This window comes from Leopardus geoffroyi, chromosome A2 (genome assembly GCF_018350155.1).
Source record: "Leopardus geoffroyi isolate Oge1 chromosome A2, O.geoffroyi_Oge1_pat1.0, whole genome shotgun sequence".
Taxonomy (NCBI): domain Eukaryota; kingdom Metazoa; phylum Chordata; class Mammalia; order Carnivora; family Felidae; genus Leopardus; species Leopardus geoffroyi.
The window spans coordinates 163,800,273-163,820,674 of record NC_059331.1 but is presented as its reverse complement, the minus strand read 5'-3'; the positions used below and the strand labels follow the sequence as shown (position 1 = coordinate 163,820,674).

Below are 20,402 nucleotides of genomic sequence, written 5' to 3'. Positions count from 1 at the left end.
TTCGAGCCCCGCATCGGGCTCTGTGCCGATGGCTCGGAGCCTGGAGCCTGCTTCGGATCCTGTGCCTCCCTCTCTCTCTGCCCCTACCCCGCTTGGGCGCTGTCTCTCTCTGGCTCTCAAAAATGAATAAATGTAAAACAAATTTGAATGCTAGGTGGACAAGTTTGGTTATCTCTCCATTGGAATAAGAATACAAGCAAATCGTGCTCTTGGTCTTAACATTTGCTGTACATAACAACTTAGAGAGTTGTGTGTCCTTAAGATAAGGCTCATTTGGGCATTTTATTCACAGAATAATACAATACGGTTTTCTTGGTTAGGCCTGCCTATAAAGGTGGTTCTTATTTTTGAAGTGTTTATGTGCCATTTATAACTAAGGTGGAAGGAAAGCCATGGTGTTGTGTACAGATCTATTTTCTTTATATATAAGTAAAAGATCCAGTGAACGTCCAGCTTCCTTACTTTGAAATTGAATGACCCAACCTGAAGTCTGTCAACATCTTTAATCGTATTTTTAATGTTTCCTACTACTTAGTGTTCAATAAAAAAGACTTTTATTTTTTCATCTCAAAAATTAATTCGGAATATTTATTAAAGTCTTTAGGCAGGAGCGAAAGTGAGTGTCAGGGTATATGAATCGCTTAAAAGTTCATGAGTTGTATGCACACATCAGCTTCTGTTTACCCTGCTTCTGACCAACCCAGGAAGAAACCCTTTCTCCACTGTTTCCTGTGCTGTTTGGTCAGAAACATCGTTCAGTAGGGGCTCCTGGGTGGCTCAGTTGGTTGAGCGTCCCAACTTCGGCTCAGGTCATGATCTAATGGTTTGTGGGTTCGAGCCCCGAGTCGGGCTCTGTGCTCACAGCTCAGAGCCTAGAACCTACTTCAGATTCCCTCTCTCTCTCTCTCTCTCTCTCTCTCTCTCTCTTTCTCTCTCTCTCTGCCCCTCCCCTGCTCCCACTCGGTCTCTCTCTCTCTCTTTCTCAAAAATAAATAAACATTAACAATAAAATAAAATAAACATTGTTCAGTGATGACAGGGAATTAGAAATGGAACAGGTTATCATAAACCTGTTGCCAACGAATGGATGGTTTTAAGGTTTGAAAAAAAAAAAAACCAGTACTCTGTAAATATGGAAAGAATCTGGTAATTATTTTGCACTTAACTTCAGAACATAGAACAGGTGGTTCAGAGCAAACATTCAGTGGTGACGCATCTCTGAGACATTACCACAAAAGCAAAACTTCTGAGACTGTGTCATCTTCTTTTAAAATGGAATATAGGAGGGGGCGCCTGGGTGGCTCAGTCGGTTAGGTGTCCCGACTTCGGCCCAGGTCATGATTTCAAGCCCCGCGTCGGGCTCTGTGCTGACGGCTCCGAGCCTGGAGCCTGCTTCAGGTTCTGTGTCTCCCTCTCTCTCTGCCCCTCCCCAGCTTATGCTCTGTCTTTCTCTCTCAAAAATAAACATTAAAAAAAATTTTTTTTTTAATAAAAGAAAATGGAATGTGGGAGAATAACATTAATAAAACCCTGTATTTTTCTAGCTTGGGGATGTTTTTATGCCAAAAATACTACCTACGCAAATGTGTAGATTGTCTACCGTGTTGTTAATCTAATAACTCAATACAAACTAAATTGTTGTGGTGAAATTTAACCAGTAGGGGTAGTTGGTCGATTAGAGGAGGAAAAATAGTAGTGATCTACAACTTCTGCCATTTCCAGGTAGTACTGTTGATGCGTTAATAGAGCTGAGAAAACGGGACCGTTCTAATTAGGAGTTTTGCAGCATTATCAAGCATTGCATGGTGGGTAGCCTTCTCAGTAGGATACGAATTAGGAGATTGTGATACACTTCAGGAACACATCTTATTTGGCGCATTCCAAATCTTAGAAATCTGTCCCTCATTAGTAGTCTCTACGAATACGTCACTGTTAGTCTGCTTAGGGCAGTTTCAGGATTTTCGTTGGGGCAAGTGGGTTAATTTCTCTAGTGATTGAAAAAGGGAGGGGGACGGAGAGAGGGCTCAAGGAAAGCGATACCAGGAGAAAGCCAGCTTTCCACTGCTATGCAGGATCGGACATGGAGTGCATAGAAGAATTGGTTCCTAGTTTATGGAGCTGACAGATCTCTTATTACACTTCCTTTTTTCCTATAGTAATAAGAAGAGGCAGTTTTCCATGACAGATGGAAAGGCCTCGATTTCATTTTACTGCTGTGTGTAGGAGGATTTACATCCTTTTTATGTGCAAGGATATACTAACACATTGATCAATAGCTTCATTTCCTTTATCTTCTGTACAATTACGTGTCGTCCCGTTTGACTCTTCCCTCGTGGCCAGTATTTCTCCCGTCTCCTTGGCTGAATCTTGATCTTCCTGACCTGGCAGTATCGGGGGGCCCTGGGCTCCAAAGTCCGGCTAGGGCTTTCACGGTACTTGATCGCCAGCGATCTTCCCTTCTTCCCAGAAGTTTGCTTGTTTCCCAAAACCCCCAGTCGCACCCTCTCCCCCAGACTCTGGGCTTTTCTGTTCAGCTGCCCTCGCTTCCCCTTGGGTGTAGTCTTCTTCATTTGCTTCCTCCCCCATCTGCAGCGCTCCTTCCCCGGGCTTTCCCGAATTGGCAAATGGCGATTCATGCATCTCATGGCTCAAGCCAAAAACTCTGGAGTCCTCCCACCTCTCCATTTTCTCACACCCTGCCTCCAGCCAGAAATCCTTTTGGCTCAGGGCGCTTGGTTGGCTCAGTCGGTTGAGCATCCGACTTCGGCTCAGGTCATGATCTCTTGGTTCCTGAGTTTGAACCGCACATCGGGCTCTGTGCCGACAGCTCGGAGCCTGGAGCCTGCTTCGGATTCTGTGTCTCTCTCTCTGCCTCTCCCCGCTTGTGCTCGCGCACTCTTGCTCTCCCTCTCTCTCTCTCAAAAGTAAACATTTAAAAAAAAATTTTTTTTTCATCCTTTTGGCTCTCCCTTTGAATTCCACCATGGCTCTCTGGTCCCAGACCACCATCGTTGTCTTCAGATCCCGAGTCTACGTAAGCACTATATTATGGACCCCCACCAATGTCCTTGGTCCGTTCTTGTCCATTTCTCTTATTCACAGCATAGCCAGAGCGATCTCTTTAAAATATAAATCAGACCAAGTTACTCCCCTGCCTCAGAACCCTTGGTTTCCCAGCACATTTAGAATGAAACTCTGAAGTCCTTCCCATCTCCTAAAAGGTCCTCTGCCTCCTCCCCAACCTGGTTATCTCCCCAGCACTCTCTCCGCTTCTGCGCTGATCTTGCTTCTTCTCGCCGGGGCTTTGGCACTTGCTGTTTGACCTCCGGATGCTCTTCTCCCAAAGACGGTGCCTGACGGTGTCTCCCTTCCTTCCCCGGGGCTGTAAGCACACTGAGGTCAGCTGCAGTATTTCGAGCTCCCGGAACAGTGCTTCTGGCGATCATAGGTCCTCAAGAAAGAGCTCTCGCGTGAATGAGTGCTGTTTTGTTTAGTAGCGTTGTCGTAATAATTACGTCATAACCACAGTTACTTAAATCTAATTGAAGGTTACTTGTTTTGCTGCTCATCACGGTTCCTTACATAAATTTCATCGTCTTGAATGCACTTTTTGATCTTCCGCGACTAAGGTGTCAGTGGCAGGTTTTTCACACAGGAGCATCATGACTGCCCCCTGGCTGATAGTGATCAAAAGCACAGTCAAGGCCAGGTGCACCCCCACGTTCAGAGAAGTTCCAGCGTGGAAGAAAAATGCAATAAAATTGATGGAACACATTATGTTGTGTGCTCCCTCCCTTGAAATCATTTGGATTCGGTTTTCATCTGGTGGAATTCTTCTCTGAAGTGGTAGTCTCCATTAAGGCACGCCGATGAAGGGGGAAAAAATGTGGCGACTGGGGTGGATGGCCTGGTCTGTGGTCTTTCCTCCCGATTCTAGCACCCCTGCTGGCCGTAGGGGAGTGCTCCCGTGGAACTCCTCCTCCAGGGAAGATCTCTTCTCTGTCCCCCTTGTCACTTCCGAGTTTTCTCTCGTAATTTTCATATGTCTGCTGTGCTGTCCCTTTTGGCTGTGGGATAAAGTGGGCAGCAGCGGGTCCTCTCCCAGCTGTGCAAGGGACCGATTCTGTGGCCCGGTTCTGGTCCAGTCGAGTGGCCAGCCAGGAGATCCAACGACAATGGCCGGGACCATGGACGCAAAAGAAATAAGTTCCGTTCTGCTGTCAGGGTTCCAGATGGTTACTCTTCAGTATTCTCTTACTATTAATAGTTCTTTTCCTCTTTTGTCTACATTTGTTTGAAGTCTGTCTCCTCGGGATTCTGAATGGGCTTTTCCGGAAGTTAGGAGTCTGGTTTTCCGCCCCCCCCCCCCCCCCTTGGTAGGGAAGAGAGATTGTCACAAATTGCTCAGATGCTTAAGCTAAGTGGGAATGATGGCTTTCATGCAGAACACCTGTTCCGTTGCTGTTTTATGTCGATGAAATTGATAATTTTTTTTATGTACTGGACGTTCTTAACACTTCAGTTAATATTAGCTGTTTGTGCTCTGACACCAGACTTCTAAATTAATGAAAGGTTTTGTGCTTTGGGTCCATTCTAGACCTCACACTTTATGTAACGTATTTCTCTTTTTCACAGAGGAAGGTGTAAGCCACGGAGCACTCAAATGACTTTTACAGCGTGTGAATTGTTGCCTAATTTCAGTTTCATGGAACGAGGTTCAAGGTGTACGGAAGCTGGATTTTCATCCATCAGCCAGTATCTGTTACTTAATAATGGAAGAGGGAAGAATCTGTAAACTCAGATTTGTTCCATTTTGTTTTGTGGGATCTTTTTATGAAACGATGAGGGACTCTTCTTAATCGGTGGTCAGTGTTCAAGCTTTAACTGATCTAAAGTCAATTCTTTTTACTAATATTTAATTCCCTTTTTCCCTGTAGCTTTCACAAAATTGATCACAGTAAATGGACAAGAATATCATCTTCAGCTTGTTGACACAGCTGGACAAGTAAGTCTGGTGTCTCAAGAGTCCCCTTCCGCTGTCCTCTGTCTAGCGGTCCTGGCCCTGCCGTTGATACTTAAACGCAGCAGTGATGCCAGGAAAACCCCTCCTGATTTATGTGTGCCTGAATATTAACAGGCTGTCTTCTAAGACATTTGTAGCAGTTTTTCCGAATCATTAACTTGTTTTTTCTACTCTAGAATTGTGTTAAATGCACTCATAGCATCAGGAAGGTTTGTATATATCATAGGATAGTGTATTTCTGTTTTTTAAACTTGCATTTTATGTCAGAATCCTCTTAGTGCTTTTCCTCCCATTCTACATTAAGGAGAAAAAAAGTAGGGGCGCCCGGGTGGCTCAGTTGGTTGAGTGTCCGACTTTGGCTCAGGTCATGATCTCACGGTCTGTGGGTTCGAGCCCCGCGTTGAGCTCCGTGCTGACAGCTCGGAGCCTGGAGCCTGCTTCGGATTCTGTGCCTCCCTCTGTCTCTGCCCCTCCCCTGCTCGCACTCTCACTCTCTCAAAAATAAATAAAAACATACAACAATTTTTTAAAAAAAACAAAAGTGAAGTCTTTTCCTAGGGAAAGGGATGAGAAAGGTATAGGGCAGAAATGAGGTGACTTATAGATGGATTACATGATCACGAGCTTAAGGAGTGTTGATTTGATTTGCTAGGCAGTAAGTAATTGCCAAAGATTAAACAACCCAAAAAAAAAAAAAAAAAGGGGGGGGCTTCACGGGCTAATGTAGCAGGGATGTGGCGGAGGATGGCCAGGGGAATTGACTAGAAGCAGCGGGTGAAGGAAGTTCAGAGAACTTGAAGAGTACAAGGAAACTCCTAACCCTGGCGGCTGAACTTCACCCATTCCTGTGGCACCTGGTCCAGCTTTTACTAGAAGCCGTTCTGTTGGGCCAGATCTATTACAGTTGCTGGAGTGGGAGCTTCAAGAGGCTGGGATGTCGTCCGAGTCCTGCCTTGTTTCTTACAATCGACAGAGGATCAGACTAGCAGGAAAGTGCGTGTAGCGTAACTTGATCTGCCATGTTAAATGGAGGCTTTTTTCCTGGAACCTGGGAAGATGGAGATAGACTTAGAATGATGTGACCCGTCATGTGAGTTTGGAATGAACCCCCTCCCCACCCTTAAGTTCTGAAGTGAACATAGAAGCAAAGTGTAGCCCCCTAGCGAAGCAAGAAAATAGCTATATTGATTGGTTTGAGCACCAAAGGAACCCTGGAGTTTCAATTCTGGAAGCTTCAAGGAAAATAAATGTGCACGTCCCAGGGGTATGCCACGTGACTCCCTCATTCACCCCGCAGGCCACTGGGTAATGGGTATAATGGGCTTTCGTCCTCAGATCTCATGATGGCTGTCTTAGAGCAGAGCCATCCTGGAATTTGACTCTGCAGGGTACCTGTCCAGTGACCGAAGGGGAGTTTGGTGCGTAAAGCAGAAGAGGAGCAGAGTCTCCATAGGGGAGTCGTGACCTAGAGGACAGAGCTTATCTTAGAAGTCACCGTAGAAGAGCCTCTGGGGTCCGACGTTGCGTTCGATTCTTAGAGTTTGTGTCTTTCGTGGTTAAGGTGACTGGTAGAATTTATTGCCTAAAACAACTAAGAGTGAAGGGAGCCCTGGTAACAATTATGCTAGAACAGCAGGTGTTAACGGATAGGGTCCTGGGCGAAGACATAACAGGCACTTCGTTCATAGTGGGCCTCTGACTTTACCAAGATCCTGCTTTGCTGTTTATGTCTTCGTTTAGAATTTCTGTTAAAGCTTCTGGAGAATGGGGGTGAGGATGTAAATCAGTAAATCGCTTTCGTGTAATGTTACTATAGAAATTATTTTATGATAGGCCAGAAGGAGAAACCAGTGTTTCATAGTTTGGGACGTGGTCTCTGCAGTCGTGCTGCCTGGATTTGAATCCTGAACGCTGGCGGGGTTTTTTTTTGGCTAGCCTGGTGACCTTGAGAAAGTTAGTGAACCTTTCTTGGTCTCAGATTCTTCATCTGTAAACAGATGATTCTGTAGTGCCCGCCTTCACAGGATTGTTGCATGGTTTAGAGGAGATTGATGAGCTTCCAGAAGCTTGGGTCCTGACTTGTAGATCTTTGATGCTCTTAAGACCAGAGCGATGCCCAGCATGGCAACTCCGTTGATGTTAACATGACCCTGAATGGGAGGAGTGCAGGTGTCGCTTATCCTTGGAATAGCGCTGTCCTTGAAAACATCTCTCTAGAGAAAATTTCTTTATGCTGACTCCTTATCCGAATAGAAGATGTGTCCCTCTGGGATTCTGCTTGGCACTGAGCGTCACATGCCTGTAACTGTTTTAATGATAGAGTAGTAAAGAATCACCCCAAAAGGATCAGAGATCTTGGGGAGCGGGTGGATGGTGGGAGGGGCGGTGAGAGCAAGGTCCGCGACCAGCTCTGCCTGTCGCGCTCCTTTGGGCCTGTTACTGCCAGATCAGAATAGTTAGAGAATTTTTGCACAGAACAGATCCAAATTCAGCTGCCTCGAATAACTCGTGCTCGTTGCAGCTAGTAGTTCTTCAAGGCTACGTTCAGTTGGGAGACTCTGAAATAAAAGGTTGTGTTCGTATTTATGATTCGTGATGCTAACGACACGCACATTTGCTGCGGTTCTGTAACTGCGAACACCTTGTTCTGTGGCAGCTGGACAACACGACACGTTTACAGCTGTTCTTAAATTGGATTCCTAGGGGCTGGGGCTGGGGCTGGGGCTGGGGCTGGAGTGAAGAGTGCCCATGGCAGGGGAAGGTGATGAGAGGGCAGATTCTTCAAACAGAATCTATAGCGTGTTTGCGGTTGACACGTTTTAAGAGGAACAATGTCGCAGCAAGTACTATCTACTTGGTAGTTTATGTCGTAGCAGGTTTTGTTGCCAGCAAGGTGAGGGAATGAACATGGTTCAATACAAGTGGATGGTTTTTAGTTTGCATGAAATACTTTGTTCGGGCCTAATTGAAGAAGACTCAATGACAGGTAAATCGGTGGCGGTCGTTTGTTTTGGGTTTTTTTTGTTTTTTTTTTTTAATTTTAATTTTTTAACATTTATTCATTTTTGAGAGACAGAGCATGCGTGGGGGAGGGGCACAGAGAAAGAGGGAGACCCAGAATTGGAAGCAGGCTCCAGGCTCTGAGCTGTCCGCACGGAGCCCAACGCGGGTCTCGAACCCACAGACCGCGAGATCGTGACCTGAGCTGAAGTCAGACGCTTAACTGACCGAGCCACCCAGGCGCCCCAGTGACAGTCATATTTATAGTGTCAAATCCCCCTTTTTAAAAAAACAAGTATTACGTACTTCAGTCCGGTTTTTAAAAAACAGTAATAAATGCCCGTGTTACAGAACTGGAATAACCCCAAAAGGTAAATAGTAACACTTGGGTCTTTCGGGCTCTGGCTGCATTAGCTCCAGCCCTCCACGAACAGCCCTGTGACCAGTTTCTAGTAGATGCTTTGCAGATACTCTGTACTGGAACATACAATTGTAGTTTTATTTTTTCTCTTTTACACAGAGAGTAACCTATCCCTGCATCTCTGTCTTCGAGGTGATTCCACTTGGGTCCCTGTGGCCCTTTTTCCCTCCACTTGCTGCGTAGCGTGTTGTTGTTTGGACGCAGCGTACTTTGTTGACCAACAAGTGGGTCATTTCCAGTCTTGGTGCCACCAGCAGCAGTTCGATCCGTATCTTGTGTCCTTTTAGACCGTGTGTGTGTGTGTGTGTGTGTGTGTGTGTGTGAGGACATGTCGTGGCTGTGGGGTCGCTGGGCCATAGGGTGGCCGCTTACCTTCTCACCAGCAAGGAGCGAGTGCCTGTTCCCCGACACATCCATCAGCACAATGCATTTTCCCGTCTTTGGTTACTCGCCAGTCCGCTAGGTGAAAAATAGTGCCCCAGTATCATTTTAGTGAGTATTTTTCTTACGAAGGAGTGTGATCACGTTCTCCTGTTTGAGGGCAAGTGTGTTTCCTTTTCTGGGAATTGTCCTGTCCGTGTACTTTGCCCTTTTTCTATTGGGCGGATGGTCTTTGCTGATGGGTTTGAGAGACCCCTTGATAATGTGAAGCAAAGTGATCTGAGCCGCAAGGTTTTGTTTTCAGTTTATGATTTCTGTTGGAAAGGTTCTTAGCCATGAAGAACTTGCTCGTTCTCACATAGTTGAATTTATCATTCTCTTTTCAACTGATTTTATTCTGAAAGAATTCTCCCGTCTACCCTGCACGCAGTTTCCATTTTTAATCTCGCAGTCTTTAATTCCTCTGGAATGTGTTTTTGCCCAAGGGTGAGTTAGAGATGCGACTCAGCCGTTTACCTCCAGAAGCTTCTGATCTTGTTCCCTGCACAGTTTTGTTGAAGGTTACTTTTTCCCTCACTGAGCTGAAGGGCCGGTATGAGCACATATCTAATCCCCTGACTGTCTGGGTCTTTGTAGATTTCTGTCTGCTTCGCTCCTGAACTAGTGCTGTACTTATTTTAAGTTTAAAATAAGTAGCTTTGTGCTTTTCACCCACCTGCCTCTACAATTGCTATTTCTCGGAAAAGACACTTTTTATCGGGCTCATGTTACATTCATGTGTTAATTCAGGATCAGCCAGTGGAGACCGTGGAGACCTGCGCGTGAACGCTGAGGACCTCGGCGCACTGTTGCAGTTTTTGAAGTGTTTTTATCTCTTGGGAGGATTTTCAGATCTTTTTCAGTTGGAACGTACAGTTTCGTTCTCTTAAGTTTATTCCTAGAAATTTTGTCCTTTTTGGTTTCTGTTACAGCCGGAGGTCCTTTCCTTCCAATATACTTTTTAATGAGTTGTTCCTTGCACCATGCCTCTGAAATGTGATTACTCTTTTCTTATTTTAAGCTTTTTTTTTTTTAATGTTTGTTTATTTTTGAGAGAGGGAGAGAGACCGAGTGTGAGCGGGGGAGGGGCAGAGAGAGAGAGAGAGGGAGATATTGAACACAAAGCAGGCTCCAGGTTCTGAGCCATCAGCACAGAGCCCGATGCGGGGCTTGCAGTCACGATCCGTGAGACCACAGCCTGAGCCAAAGTCGGACGCTTAACCGACTGAACCACCCAGGCACCCCAAGTGATTATGATTACTCTTTTATTTCCACATCTTCTCTTCAGGGAAAAGGTGATTTGAACTTTGGATCTACTGTAGCTCAACTGGTGACTAAAATCATTTGGAATGTTGTGTTTAATCTGGGTGAAAAGATCTATCATTCCATTGACAAAAATGTTCTCAAAATTTAACACTAAAATAAACTTGACTGGTGCGTCTGGGTGGTTCAGTCTGTTAAACGCCCGACCCTTGATTTTGGCTCAAGGCGTGATCTCCCAGTTTGTGGGTTCAAGCCCTACATCGGGCTCTGTGCTGACAGCTTGGAGCCTGGAGACTGCTTCAGATTCTGTGTCTGTCTCTCTTTCTCTCCGCTCCTCTCCCATTCATGCTCTGTCTCTCTCTGTCTCTCAAAAATAAATAAATGTTAAAAAAAAAAAAAAACTGGGGGGGGGTGGGGCACCTGGGTGGCTCAGTCGGTTAAGCGTCTGACTTCGACTCAGGTCATGATCTCACAGTTTGAGTTCGAGCCCCTCGTCGGGCTCTGTGCTGACAGCTCGGAGCCTGGAGCCCCCGTCGGATTCTGTGTCTCCCTCTCACCCTACCCCTCCCCCGCTCGTGCTCTCTCAAAAATAAACGTGAAAAAAACTTTTTTTCTAAAATGAACTTGACTTGGTGAAACTAATCTGAAAGTAATAATGAAACAAACGTTTTATTTTGTGTATGTAGTGAGTGCTGTGATGTAGAAATGCTATCTTCTAATTAAAGATTACTATTTATGATACCAAGAACTGATAGTGAAACTTACTCTTTGTTGTTTTTTTTTAAAGACACTTTACTGTGGCGAATAGTAATAATTGCGGGCCATCATGAACATTAGTTATAATCATCCTGTGGACCTGCAAAGTTAACAGAGACAGTTCTTTGATAAAACGGTGGTTTGACACGATGTTCTAGATGTTCTGTATAACAGCTCTTGCTCGGGATACGCAGCGCGTTTGACAATTACATTTCACCAGAGAACAAAATGTTTTGTATCAGACAGTGGCGTGCACTAAGGAAAACTGCACTGACATTAGACCTTTAGAATGCTTTTATATTTGAGTCTCCTAAAGCCGCTTTATGAAAGTAGCTGCTGATACATTGTCACATAACGTGTACCTTTGTTGTTCATTCCTAAACCTGCTCGGTAAGTAACTCCTGTGATCCTCGGAAGTCCGGGTACCCCACGTGTAGCATTTGGATTGTCTTCTCTCTTCTTACCCTCTCAAGTGCTGGTAGCAGCCCATTAACGGCCCATAGGCTGGCATTCGGGCCCTTGTGATTCAAGTGCAGGGAATAGGTTTAGTGATGACCTAACACTTTTAAATATGAAAACACGAATTTGTGGATTAAACCAGAAGCACTCGTGAGTTTCCCATGAGATCTAAGATTCTGGACTTTTTGTCCATAAAAGAAACGTTAGTGCCTTTCACTGCACGTAAGATTGCGGGACCTGTTGCCCTGACATTTCCTTTATCCTCCCTACCGGGACTTGGAGAAGTGATTAGCCGTCTCCCCAGAAGCCTTAGAATGGCCACGATCGGTTCTGAATATTAGCTTAAAACAATTAGCAGCCCCAAACCAGTCTTAAATAAGTCTTCAGTGTGTGGGGCTATGTGTCTAGAATAATGTTTTAATCTACTTCTTTGTTGACTTTGATTTCTTTGACCAGGTAATATGGGAAAAACTTTGGGTAAAGATTGCTTGTTATGCTATATGAAGACTGTACTCAGATGGAATTATTTTCTCTCCCACAGGATGAATACTCCATCTTTCCTCAGACATACTCCATAGATATTAATGGTTATATTCTTGTGTATTCTGTTACATCAATCAAAAGGTACGATTCCCCCCCCTGCTGCTTGCTTCGAGTTTATTTGCTCTGCATAGATAGCGTTCAGCCGTCTAAAGGATTATGACGGAACTGGTTGTAGTAACGATCGGCCTTCCCGGGCTTAATGCGTCTCAGTGATTGGCTTCTGGAGCAAACAGGTTGTTAAGGGGGAAAAGTATCCCGATGAACGTTCTCTTGCACTGCTAGAATGAAAACTGTATTCCTCACCTCCAGCTGCCTAGGTGATCTGAGCTTTTCTGCTAATGGAAGTGACAACCCCATAAATTGGTTTACTGTCTGTGCATTTCCACCACGTTAACGTGGAACGCGGGCTGACTGCGAGGGCCCTCTAGCTACAGAACATCCTACAGATGTTTATTCAGAGATTAAAATACGCGTTTATGTGATTTGTCAGCCAACTGGTAGAGTTTCCCATCTAATAATCTCACGTATGTCATCTTGAATATTCTCAGTAAGGGTTACTCAGTGTCACACACTCACGTGAAAGAAGGTTTATAGGAAAAAACTATGAGATTCCTTGTGTTCACTTTATTTTATATTACAGTGGTGAGTCAGTGGCATTCCACGTTTTTCCCACGAGAAACATTATATAAGAAACATGGAGGGGCGCCTGGGTGGCTCAGTCGGTTAAGCGGCCGACTTCGGCTCAGGTCACGATCTCGCAGTGCGTGGGTTCGAGCCCCGCGTCGGGCTCTGTGCTGACGGCTCGGGGCCTGGAGCCCGCTTCGGATTCTGGGTCTCCCTCTCTCTCTGCCCCTCCCCTGCTGGTACTCTGTCTCTTTCTGTCTCTCAGAAATAAACAAACATTTAAAAACCATGTAAAAACGCCAACTAAGATGGAGGTCTGATTTCATGCTTTTGTTTTACAGTTTTGAAGTGATTAAAGTTATTCACGGCAAATTGTTGGATATGGTGGGGAAAGTGCAGTAAGTACTAACAGTTTCGTTCTCTTCTGTTAGACCCCTCGTGACAGTAGTGTCTTGTGAACAGGCAGGTCTGGCCCTGGTTCACTGTGGCTTTTTTTTTCCTTCCCTTACTAGAATACCTATTATGCTGGTCGGGAATAAGAAAGATCTACACATGGAGAGGTGCGTACCTTCCAGATGGCGAACTGCTTTCTAAAATGAAGCCTACGCCCGTCTCACCACGGAAGTGCCTTTTGTAATTCTTGTTCCCACGGCGAGAATATTCTCAGCTGCAGCATCTCCTGTGTTCAGAAATGTGGCAGTGATTGTACCTAAGCAGAAGCAAAGCCACAGCGTAAATCTCCCCCCTCCTGCCTCGACGCAGGTGGCATGAGATCGGTGGTCAGGGACAGGGGCCCCACTCCTGCGGGACCTCGTCTGGAGAGGGGACTGGCTGGCCAGAGGCCTGCACCCCGTGCCTTTGGGAATCGCCCCATCCTCGGGTGCTCGCAGCCTCGCCCCTGTCAGACCATCAGTGTTACAGGAACGCGCAGTCGTGTCCTCTGATCTTGGAGGGCTCGCAGGAGCAGCACGGGTAACCCAGGAAGGCCGTGTCTGTCCCGTTCCCCGGCCCAGGCGTAATTAAAACGCTGCTGTCTGGGGCGCCTGGGTGGCGCAGTCGGTTAAGCGTCCGACTTCAGCCAGGTCACGATCTCGCGGTCCGTGAGTTCGAGCCCCGCGTCGGGCTCTGGGCTGACGGCTCAGAGCCTGGAGCCTGTTTCCGATTCTGTGTCTCCCTCTCTCTCTGCCCCTCCCCCGTTCATGCTCTGTCTCTCTCTGTCCCAAAAATAAATAAACGTTGAAAAAAAAAAATTTTTTTTTAAAAATAAAAAAAATGCTGCTGTCTGTTACACACTGGGTAGGAATATTGGGCAGAGAGCGGTCTTCCGCTTTACACGGGAGACGGTCGCTAAAAGTAGAGCCTGGTTCATAAATAATTATAGATGTTTTATAAAGAAAGAGCCAAGTACTTTAATTAGAATCTTCTTTTTCCTTCAGGGTGATCAGTTATGAAGAAGGGAAAGCATTAGCAGAGTCTTGGAACGCAGCTTTTTTGGAATCTTCTGCTAAAGAAAATCAGGTACGTGTTTCGTAGACGGCCTCCGACGTCGCAGCCGTCGGCCCCGGGCTGAGTCCCCGCGGTCGGCCTGTGGCCCCGCCAGCTGTGCCGCTCCTGCTTCCCCTGTGTCCTTCCTTCCACCCTCTCCAGCGTCCGTCTTCGGGTGGCTGGCAGTATTCCGCTTATGACGGGACCTAGAATATTTGTAGGATAAACAGGAGTTGATAGCACTAATTTGTAGACGTTTATGATTATTTTTGTTCTGTATTCGGGGCTGGTCCAGAAATAAGTCCAGACGTAGAAAAGAAGCAGTGATGGTCTTACGTCATTCTGGCAATAAAAATTTTGTGCCCGCACCTACCTCCTTTTTCTGTCGGATGAAATGGGGCTAGACGCATATGTATTGTTTCTAACGTAGAAATTGCAGAGAACCGTTTTCCAGGCATCTGTTCCTAATATCAGCCCTGCAGATGTTCCTTTTTTTTTTTTTTTTTGTAAGTTTATTGATTTTGAGAGAGAGCGTATGCGAGCAGGGAAGGGGCGGGGGGGGGGGAGAGAGAGAGAGAGAGAGAGAGAGAGAGAGAGAATGAATGAATCCCAAGCAAGCTCCACACCGGCAGTGCAGAGCCCAGTGCGGGGCTTGAACTCATGAACCGCGAGGTCATGACTAGAGCCGAAATCAAGAGTTGGATGCCTGACCAGCTGAGCCGCCCAGGCGCCCCCCCTTTTTTTTTTAATGTTTATTTATTGCGCTCGCTCCTTGAACACAGTGGGCACTTTGAGAATGGCATCCTTCACTCGTGTTCCCCTCTGACCTGTCTTTTCTCCTGTTAACCGCATACGTTCGGACGACGTTCTATAGCTTTTGCCGTTTTCCAGTTCTGAAAGTATTTTCAACGTGTTCTCTGGTTTGATCCTCAAATAATAAGAGTAGTCGGTGTCCATTTCTGTGAGGAAACAGTAGGTCGGGAAGGGTGGCGGCAGACGGTGGGCCTGGCGCCCGTTCTCCCACCCCTGCCGCTTTTCCCCGGCTCAAGGTTCTGTTCCCTTCTCCCCCTTAGTTCATTCTGGAATCCAAGGCCGTGTCATTTACCACTGTGCGCTCCCTAATGGCCGGCACAGCGGATGCCTTCGGCATGCCTGTATGGTAGGGGCTCGGGCAGCCAGGTGCCCCGGGCTCGTCAGATCCCTTGGTCCCTGGGTTCGGATGATGGGGGATATTAAATCTGTGTAATTGGTTCCCAAGTGCCAGCTAACAAGGGATTTATGGGACTCTGCCCAGCTCCTAATTGCACATAGAACTCATACCAGGGGTTGAGATCGTAAGAGATGCCTTCGTTTTCTAATGGAACTAAATCAAACATTTATTAGGTGTCTGGCCTATCCTTAAGATCGTTTAGTTGCACTATCTCATTCTGGAAGGGAGTTTAAGCTCCAAAGATGTAAATGAGTTTTCTTAGATCACTCTTAGATCTATTTATATATGATGTAAGAGCTCAGAGAGTTTAAACCTACCCCACGTTTGGTCCTCTCTGTCTATACCATGCTTTCCGGTGGACAGGAGGAGAAGGACTCTGGCGTGAGCAAAGCATAATAGAGATGACAGTGTTCGTGGGGGGGGGGTGGCGGGGGGACACAGGGCAGGTGTGCTTTGCCAGTTCCGTCGGTTAAGCGTCGGACTTCAGCTCAGGCCATGGTCTCAGTTTGTGAGTTCAAGCCCTGTGTCGGGCCCTGTGCTGACAGCTCAGAGCCCGCTTTGGATCCTCTGTCCCTCTCTCTCTCGCTGCCCCTCCCTTCTCATGTGCGCAGTATCTCTCTCTCTCTCTCTCTCTCTCTAAAATAAACATTAAGAGAAAGTTAAAGCATTCTTGGGGAGGAATAGCCACTGTGGATTACAGAGTCTGTCAATCTCGATTGGAATGTAAAAGACATCTTTGGTCCATTGGAGAGATTTTATTACGTTCTGGGTATATTAGGGAAATACTTTGATTTCCTTGGATGCAGTGGCAGTACTGGAATGATGAAGAGAATGTCCACATTCTTAGGAAATGCAAACCAAAGTATTTAGGGCCCAAGTTTCCTAACGTCTGCAGCTTACTTTCAAATGGGGCAGTTGGGTGACAGCGAGCAAGGATGTTAACGTTTGTTGACTCTAGATGGGGGGCTGGCTGATTGTTACACGGTTGTTTCCATTTTTCTGTGTGCTTGAAAATCTGCATAGTAACAGTTTGAAGGTGGTCAGAAGGTAAGAACGTCCACTTACAAGATCAGTAAGTCCCGGGGTGTAGTATACAGCATGACTACAGTTAACAAGACTGTGGTGTTTTTGTTTGTATTCGAAAGTTGCTGATGGGCGCCTGGGTGACTCGGTCCTTTAAGCGTCCGACTTCAGCTCAGGTCATGATCTCACAGCTCGTGGGTTCGGGCCCCGCGTCGGGATCCGGGCTGACAGCTCGGAGCCCGGAGCCTGCTGCGGATTCTGTGTCTCCCTCTCTCTCTGCCCCTTCCCTGCTCACGCTCTCTCTCAAAAATAAACGTCAAAAACAAAAAAAATTACAGAAAGAAAGAAGTTGCCGAGAGAGTAGCTGGCAAAAGTTCTCACAAGAACAATGGTTGTAACCTTGCGGCGGTGGCCGTCGACTTACTGGGGTGATCGTTTCTCAGCGCCCACGGCTGTCAGATCGTTACGTTGTGCTCCTTAAACTAATACCGCATCATGTGTCGGTTACACCTCATGTAAAAAACGTTCGTCAAGCTGGGGAGGGCAGCCGAATGGCCCCAGCCACCTTGGTTCTGTTCACTGACTTCACTCTTCCTCTCGGGTGAAAATCGGAGGGTCCTCGAGCACTTGTCCCATCGGACACGATAATTAAACTGGCATCGGCAGCAGTGTCGTTCAACTGTTCGCGTAACCCCCGCGCGGAGCGTGCGCCGCGTTCCGCGTGTGTCCTTCCTGCCGGCCCCCTCGAGCACGTCCGTCCCGAGCGGGCCCTGCGCTCCAGTGTGACGAAGAGGCAGTGCCTAGGAAGGGCCGCTGCCTCGGGGTCATATCTCCTCTTGAGAACGACCTCGAATGGTTTGCTTGAGGTGCGTTCTTAGGCCCTCTGGTGTCAGGGTGCAGGCCTCCTCTCTGGTCTACGCCATACGTCCCTGGAGCTTAAGGATCGTAACGTGATTCTGGACGGGTGTGCTCTTCCGTCTTTGTGTTTCCTGTAGAGGGTAGCCTGCTGCTTTTTGAACACCAGAGAAAAGAGGAATTGTGCCGAAGGCTTAAGAAGAAAAGATTCCCCCTACTGTCCTTCTGTGCGGCTTTGATACATTTAGCGAAGTTATCGGATAGTAGCCAAAAACGTAAAAGAAGGCAAGGGTCCTGCATGGCAGCCTCAAACGTCTTAAGCCAGAGAAGATCAGGGATCGAGTGATCCGCTCACTGTGGTCTGTTCCGTGCTGGCCCTGCTGTCCGATCAGCAGGTGCCTTCTCCAACAGGAAGCGAGTCCTTTAAGGCCAGAAGATCTTTGTACCCAAATCGGGTAAATAAAACAGTGACCTGCAGTCCTTGGGAAACCCGTGTCCTGGTCAGTTATCTTAAAGGCCTGTCTAGATGTGTCCGCTCCCTGTCACGTCTCTCGTATTCCTGCCCACACCGTCTTGCAATGTGCTAAAGAGATGAGGAGAGCCGAAGCCTGGTGAGTCTCTCTCCGCCCAGAGGGACTCTAATCCCTTACATTAGAGGTGTGAGTGATTCTAACCCAGATTCCTGCCAGGATGCTCACTGCTATTCAAATAGAACAGGGGAGAGAAGTCGTGTAGTAAAGACACACGCACACACGCGTGCATCCAGTAGTCACGTGATCAGAGATCAGCCTGTGTGAACCGCTCAGAGGTTTTATTGATTTTCAGATCAATTCAATCAAGTCAATTTTATTGACTTTCAAATTTTCAAGCATCGCTTGTTTGGGACTTGTCTCACGTACCTCGTAAGCAGAGTTCAGTGGGTTTTGTTAACAAAGCCTCGGTGGTAAGAGCGATGGGAGTCCGTGAGAACGCTACCCTCTCTTGCTCGACTGGGGGGTGAGTTGGCGGTCCTGGTGTGTTTGTTGTGGCGACCCACGGCTCTGCTTCAGCGATGTGATGAAAGAGAGCACACTTGGGCAGAGTCAGATCACACAGATAAGCAAGAAGAATTCTGAGGTTTATCTAGAACGCCAGATTCCAGGCACACCGAATCGGGGAGAGTCAGGCACGGGTTTTTCCAGGCCTTTTTCTGTGCATTTTTGTAGGGTGAAATAAACGACATGTTTGTACAGTCCTGGGAAAGGAGGAAAGCTTGCTGCAGCCAGCGACCTTGTTTAGAGAAGAGGGTGGGGGCGGGGCAGCTCTCGCCCAGTTAGGGCCACCTCGTCCGCGGCAGCAGGGAAGGAGCGAGAGCAGGTGCGCCCAGGCTCGAGGGGCAGTCAGCTTGGCGGACCGGGATGCAGAGGTCTCTCCTGGACGCTGCGCGTTTTCCCGGCGAACTGTAAGACACAGCAGCCGAGCGTGAGAACGGGGAGAGGCGCTAGAAATTCCAGGAGAAAGGCAAGGCACGAACCTCCATCGGCGTGGCGGGGGGGGCACGCCAAGGGCCCCCTTTGGAGTCGGGGTCCCAGGGAGACAGTGACCGGGTGGGTGCTGGCTGTGGCTGCGGGCAGAGAAGGTGAAGCCGGTGGCGGTGGTGAGGGGGACGAGTGGTTAAGGGACAGGGACGTGTCCTCGGATCAAGGAAGCTGGTCCCTGTGGGGCCGAGAATTGTGGAGTTTGGGATATTGAAGAAAAGTGAGAGGGAGAGAGAGAGAAGGAAGGTGGACACAGTGGGTTCTTGGCCTTGGGTGTTGGAGAGGTGACCGTTGGTATTGACAAGGTCTAGGCGCTGCCCCTCGAGGCCTTTGAGAACAGGGGCATCTTGTGATCATCGGGGGCTGGTGTCCCGCCTGAGAGGGGATTCCCGGCTCCAGAGAACAGTGACTCCTTGTGAAGGGCCCTTGCGCTGCCCACCGGGCTGAGAGGCTACCACTGAGAAAGACCGGTCCCCTGGTCACAGGAGGCGAGGAGGTCCCGGGGGCGGAGAGCGGTGTTAGACACAGTGATACTGCCCCAGAAGGAAGGGGGGAGGTGACTCAGGGTTTGCACATGGCTCGAAGGTGGCTTATATGATCGCACGGCTGCCTACGAGTCGAAGCTGAGCGTTTTAAGGACGTGGGAGGCAGAGGTCTGGAGGGTTCGCGAGGAGCAGGAAAAGCCCCCGCCCTGGTTTAGGGCCCGTGGGAGCCGGGCCGTGAAGGGGACACGCGCTGCAGGGGAGAGGGGTGTTCTGATGGGAACGGGAGCCGACGGGTGAGGGGTCCTCATACCGGACCCAGAAAGTCCAGGGGCGCCATGGGGTCGGGGGAGACCCAGGGGCAGCCTGCAGTGACCGTTGATGGTGGGAACCAGAAGCCGGATGAGAGGTTAGTTCTCCGGTCAGGTGGTGTCAGGGGCTGGGCGGTTCTGGGGTCTCTCCGCAGCTGCACCCCCACCTGCAGGGGTGGGGGACGGCGGGTGGCGGGCCTTCTTCAGTCCTGCCTGCGGTGAGGGCAGGCACCAGGGCCCCACGTTAAACCTAACGCTGTCTGGCTGTGTCTTTGATTTCAGACTGCTGTTGACGTTTTTAGAAGGATAATTTTGGAGGCAGAAAAAATCGATGGGGCCGCGTCACAAGGAAAGTCTTCCTGCTCGGTGATGTGATCCCGCCGCGGAGCCCGAGGACCCCGGGAGCCGGTCCTGCCTGCAGGAGCAGACTGCCCGTTGTCCTTCAGGAGAAACTCCACTGCTTTTTCCTTCTGTTAACCTGAAAGATTTCATTTGGGTCAGAGCTTTTTCTGGCCCCACCCACCCCCCTTTCAGATTATGTTAAACTCTGACTCTGTCCAAATGAGTTCACTTCCATTTTCAAATTTTAAGCAATCATATTTTCAATTTATATATTGTATTTCTTAATAATATTATGACCAAGAATTTTATCGGCATTAATTTTTCAGTGTAGTTTGTTGTTTAAAATAATGTAATCATCAAAATGATACATATTGTTACACTACTATTAACTAGGCTTCGATATATCAGTGTTTATTTCATTGTGTTAAATGTATACTTGTAAATAAAATAGCTGCAAACCTTAGTCCCTGGTGCTGCTTAGCGTGGCTTCTAAGGGAGAGTCCCTGGCCTCCTGGGGGTTTGTCTCCCAACCTTGGCCTTGGGGAAGGCTCAGGTTGGAGTGCAGGAAGTGGTGGAGGGGGTGGCCGCAGGCAGAGGTGAGTGCAGCCTGGGGGCCCGTGACCCAGGGGCTGGGCGGGGGGGTGGGGGGGGACTGGTGGCTGGTGGGG

At 48.0% G+C, this 20,402-nt stretch overlaps 1 protein-coding gene across 1 annotated transcript in view; it reads left to right on the top strand.

Moving 5' to 3' along the window:
- RHEB (Ras homolog, mTORC1 binding) overlaps positions 1-20,197 on the top strand; it is a 45,496-nt gene extending 25,299 nt beyond the window's left edge. Inside the window, exons 3-8 of the mRNA XM_045496229.1 lie at positions 4,938-5,005; positions 11,884-11,966; positions 12,851-12,907; positions 13,022-13,069; positions 13,946-14,027; positions 19,675-20,197. Of these exons, the coding sequence (XP_045352185.1) occupies positions 4,938-5,005; positions 11,884-11,966; positions 12,851-12,907; positions 13,022-13,069; positions 13,946-14,027; positions 19,675-19,767 (431 nt within the window). The 3' untranslated portion in view covers positions 19,768-20,197. The remainder of the gene's footprint in view (positions 1-4,937; positions 5,006-11,883; positions 11,967-12,850; positions 12,908-13,021; positions 13,070-13,945; positions 14,028-19,674) is intronic.
- The last annotated feature ends 205 nt before the right edge of the window (positions 20,198-20,402 follow it).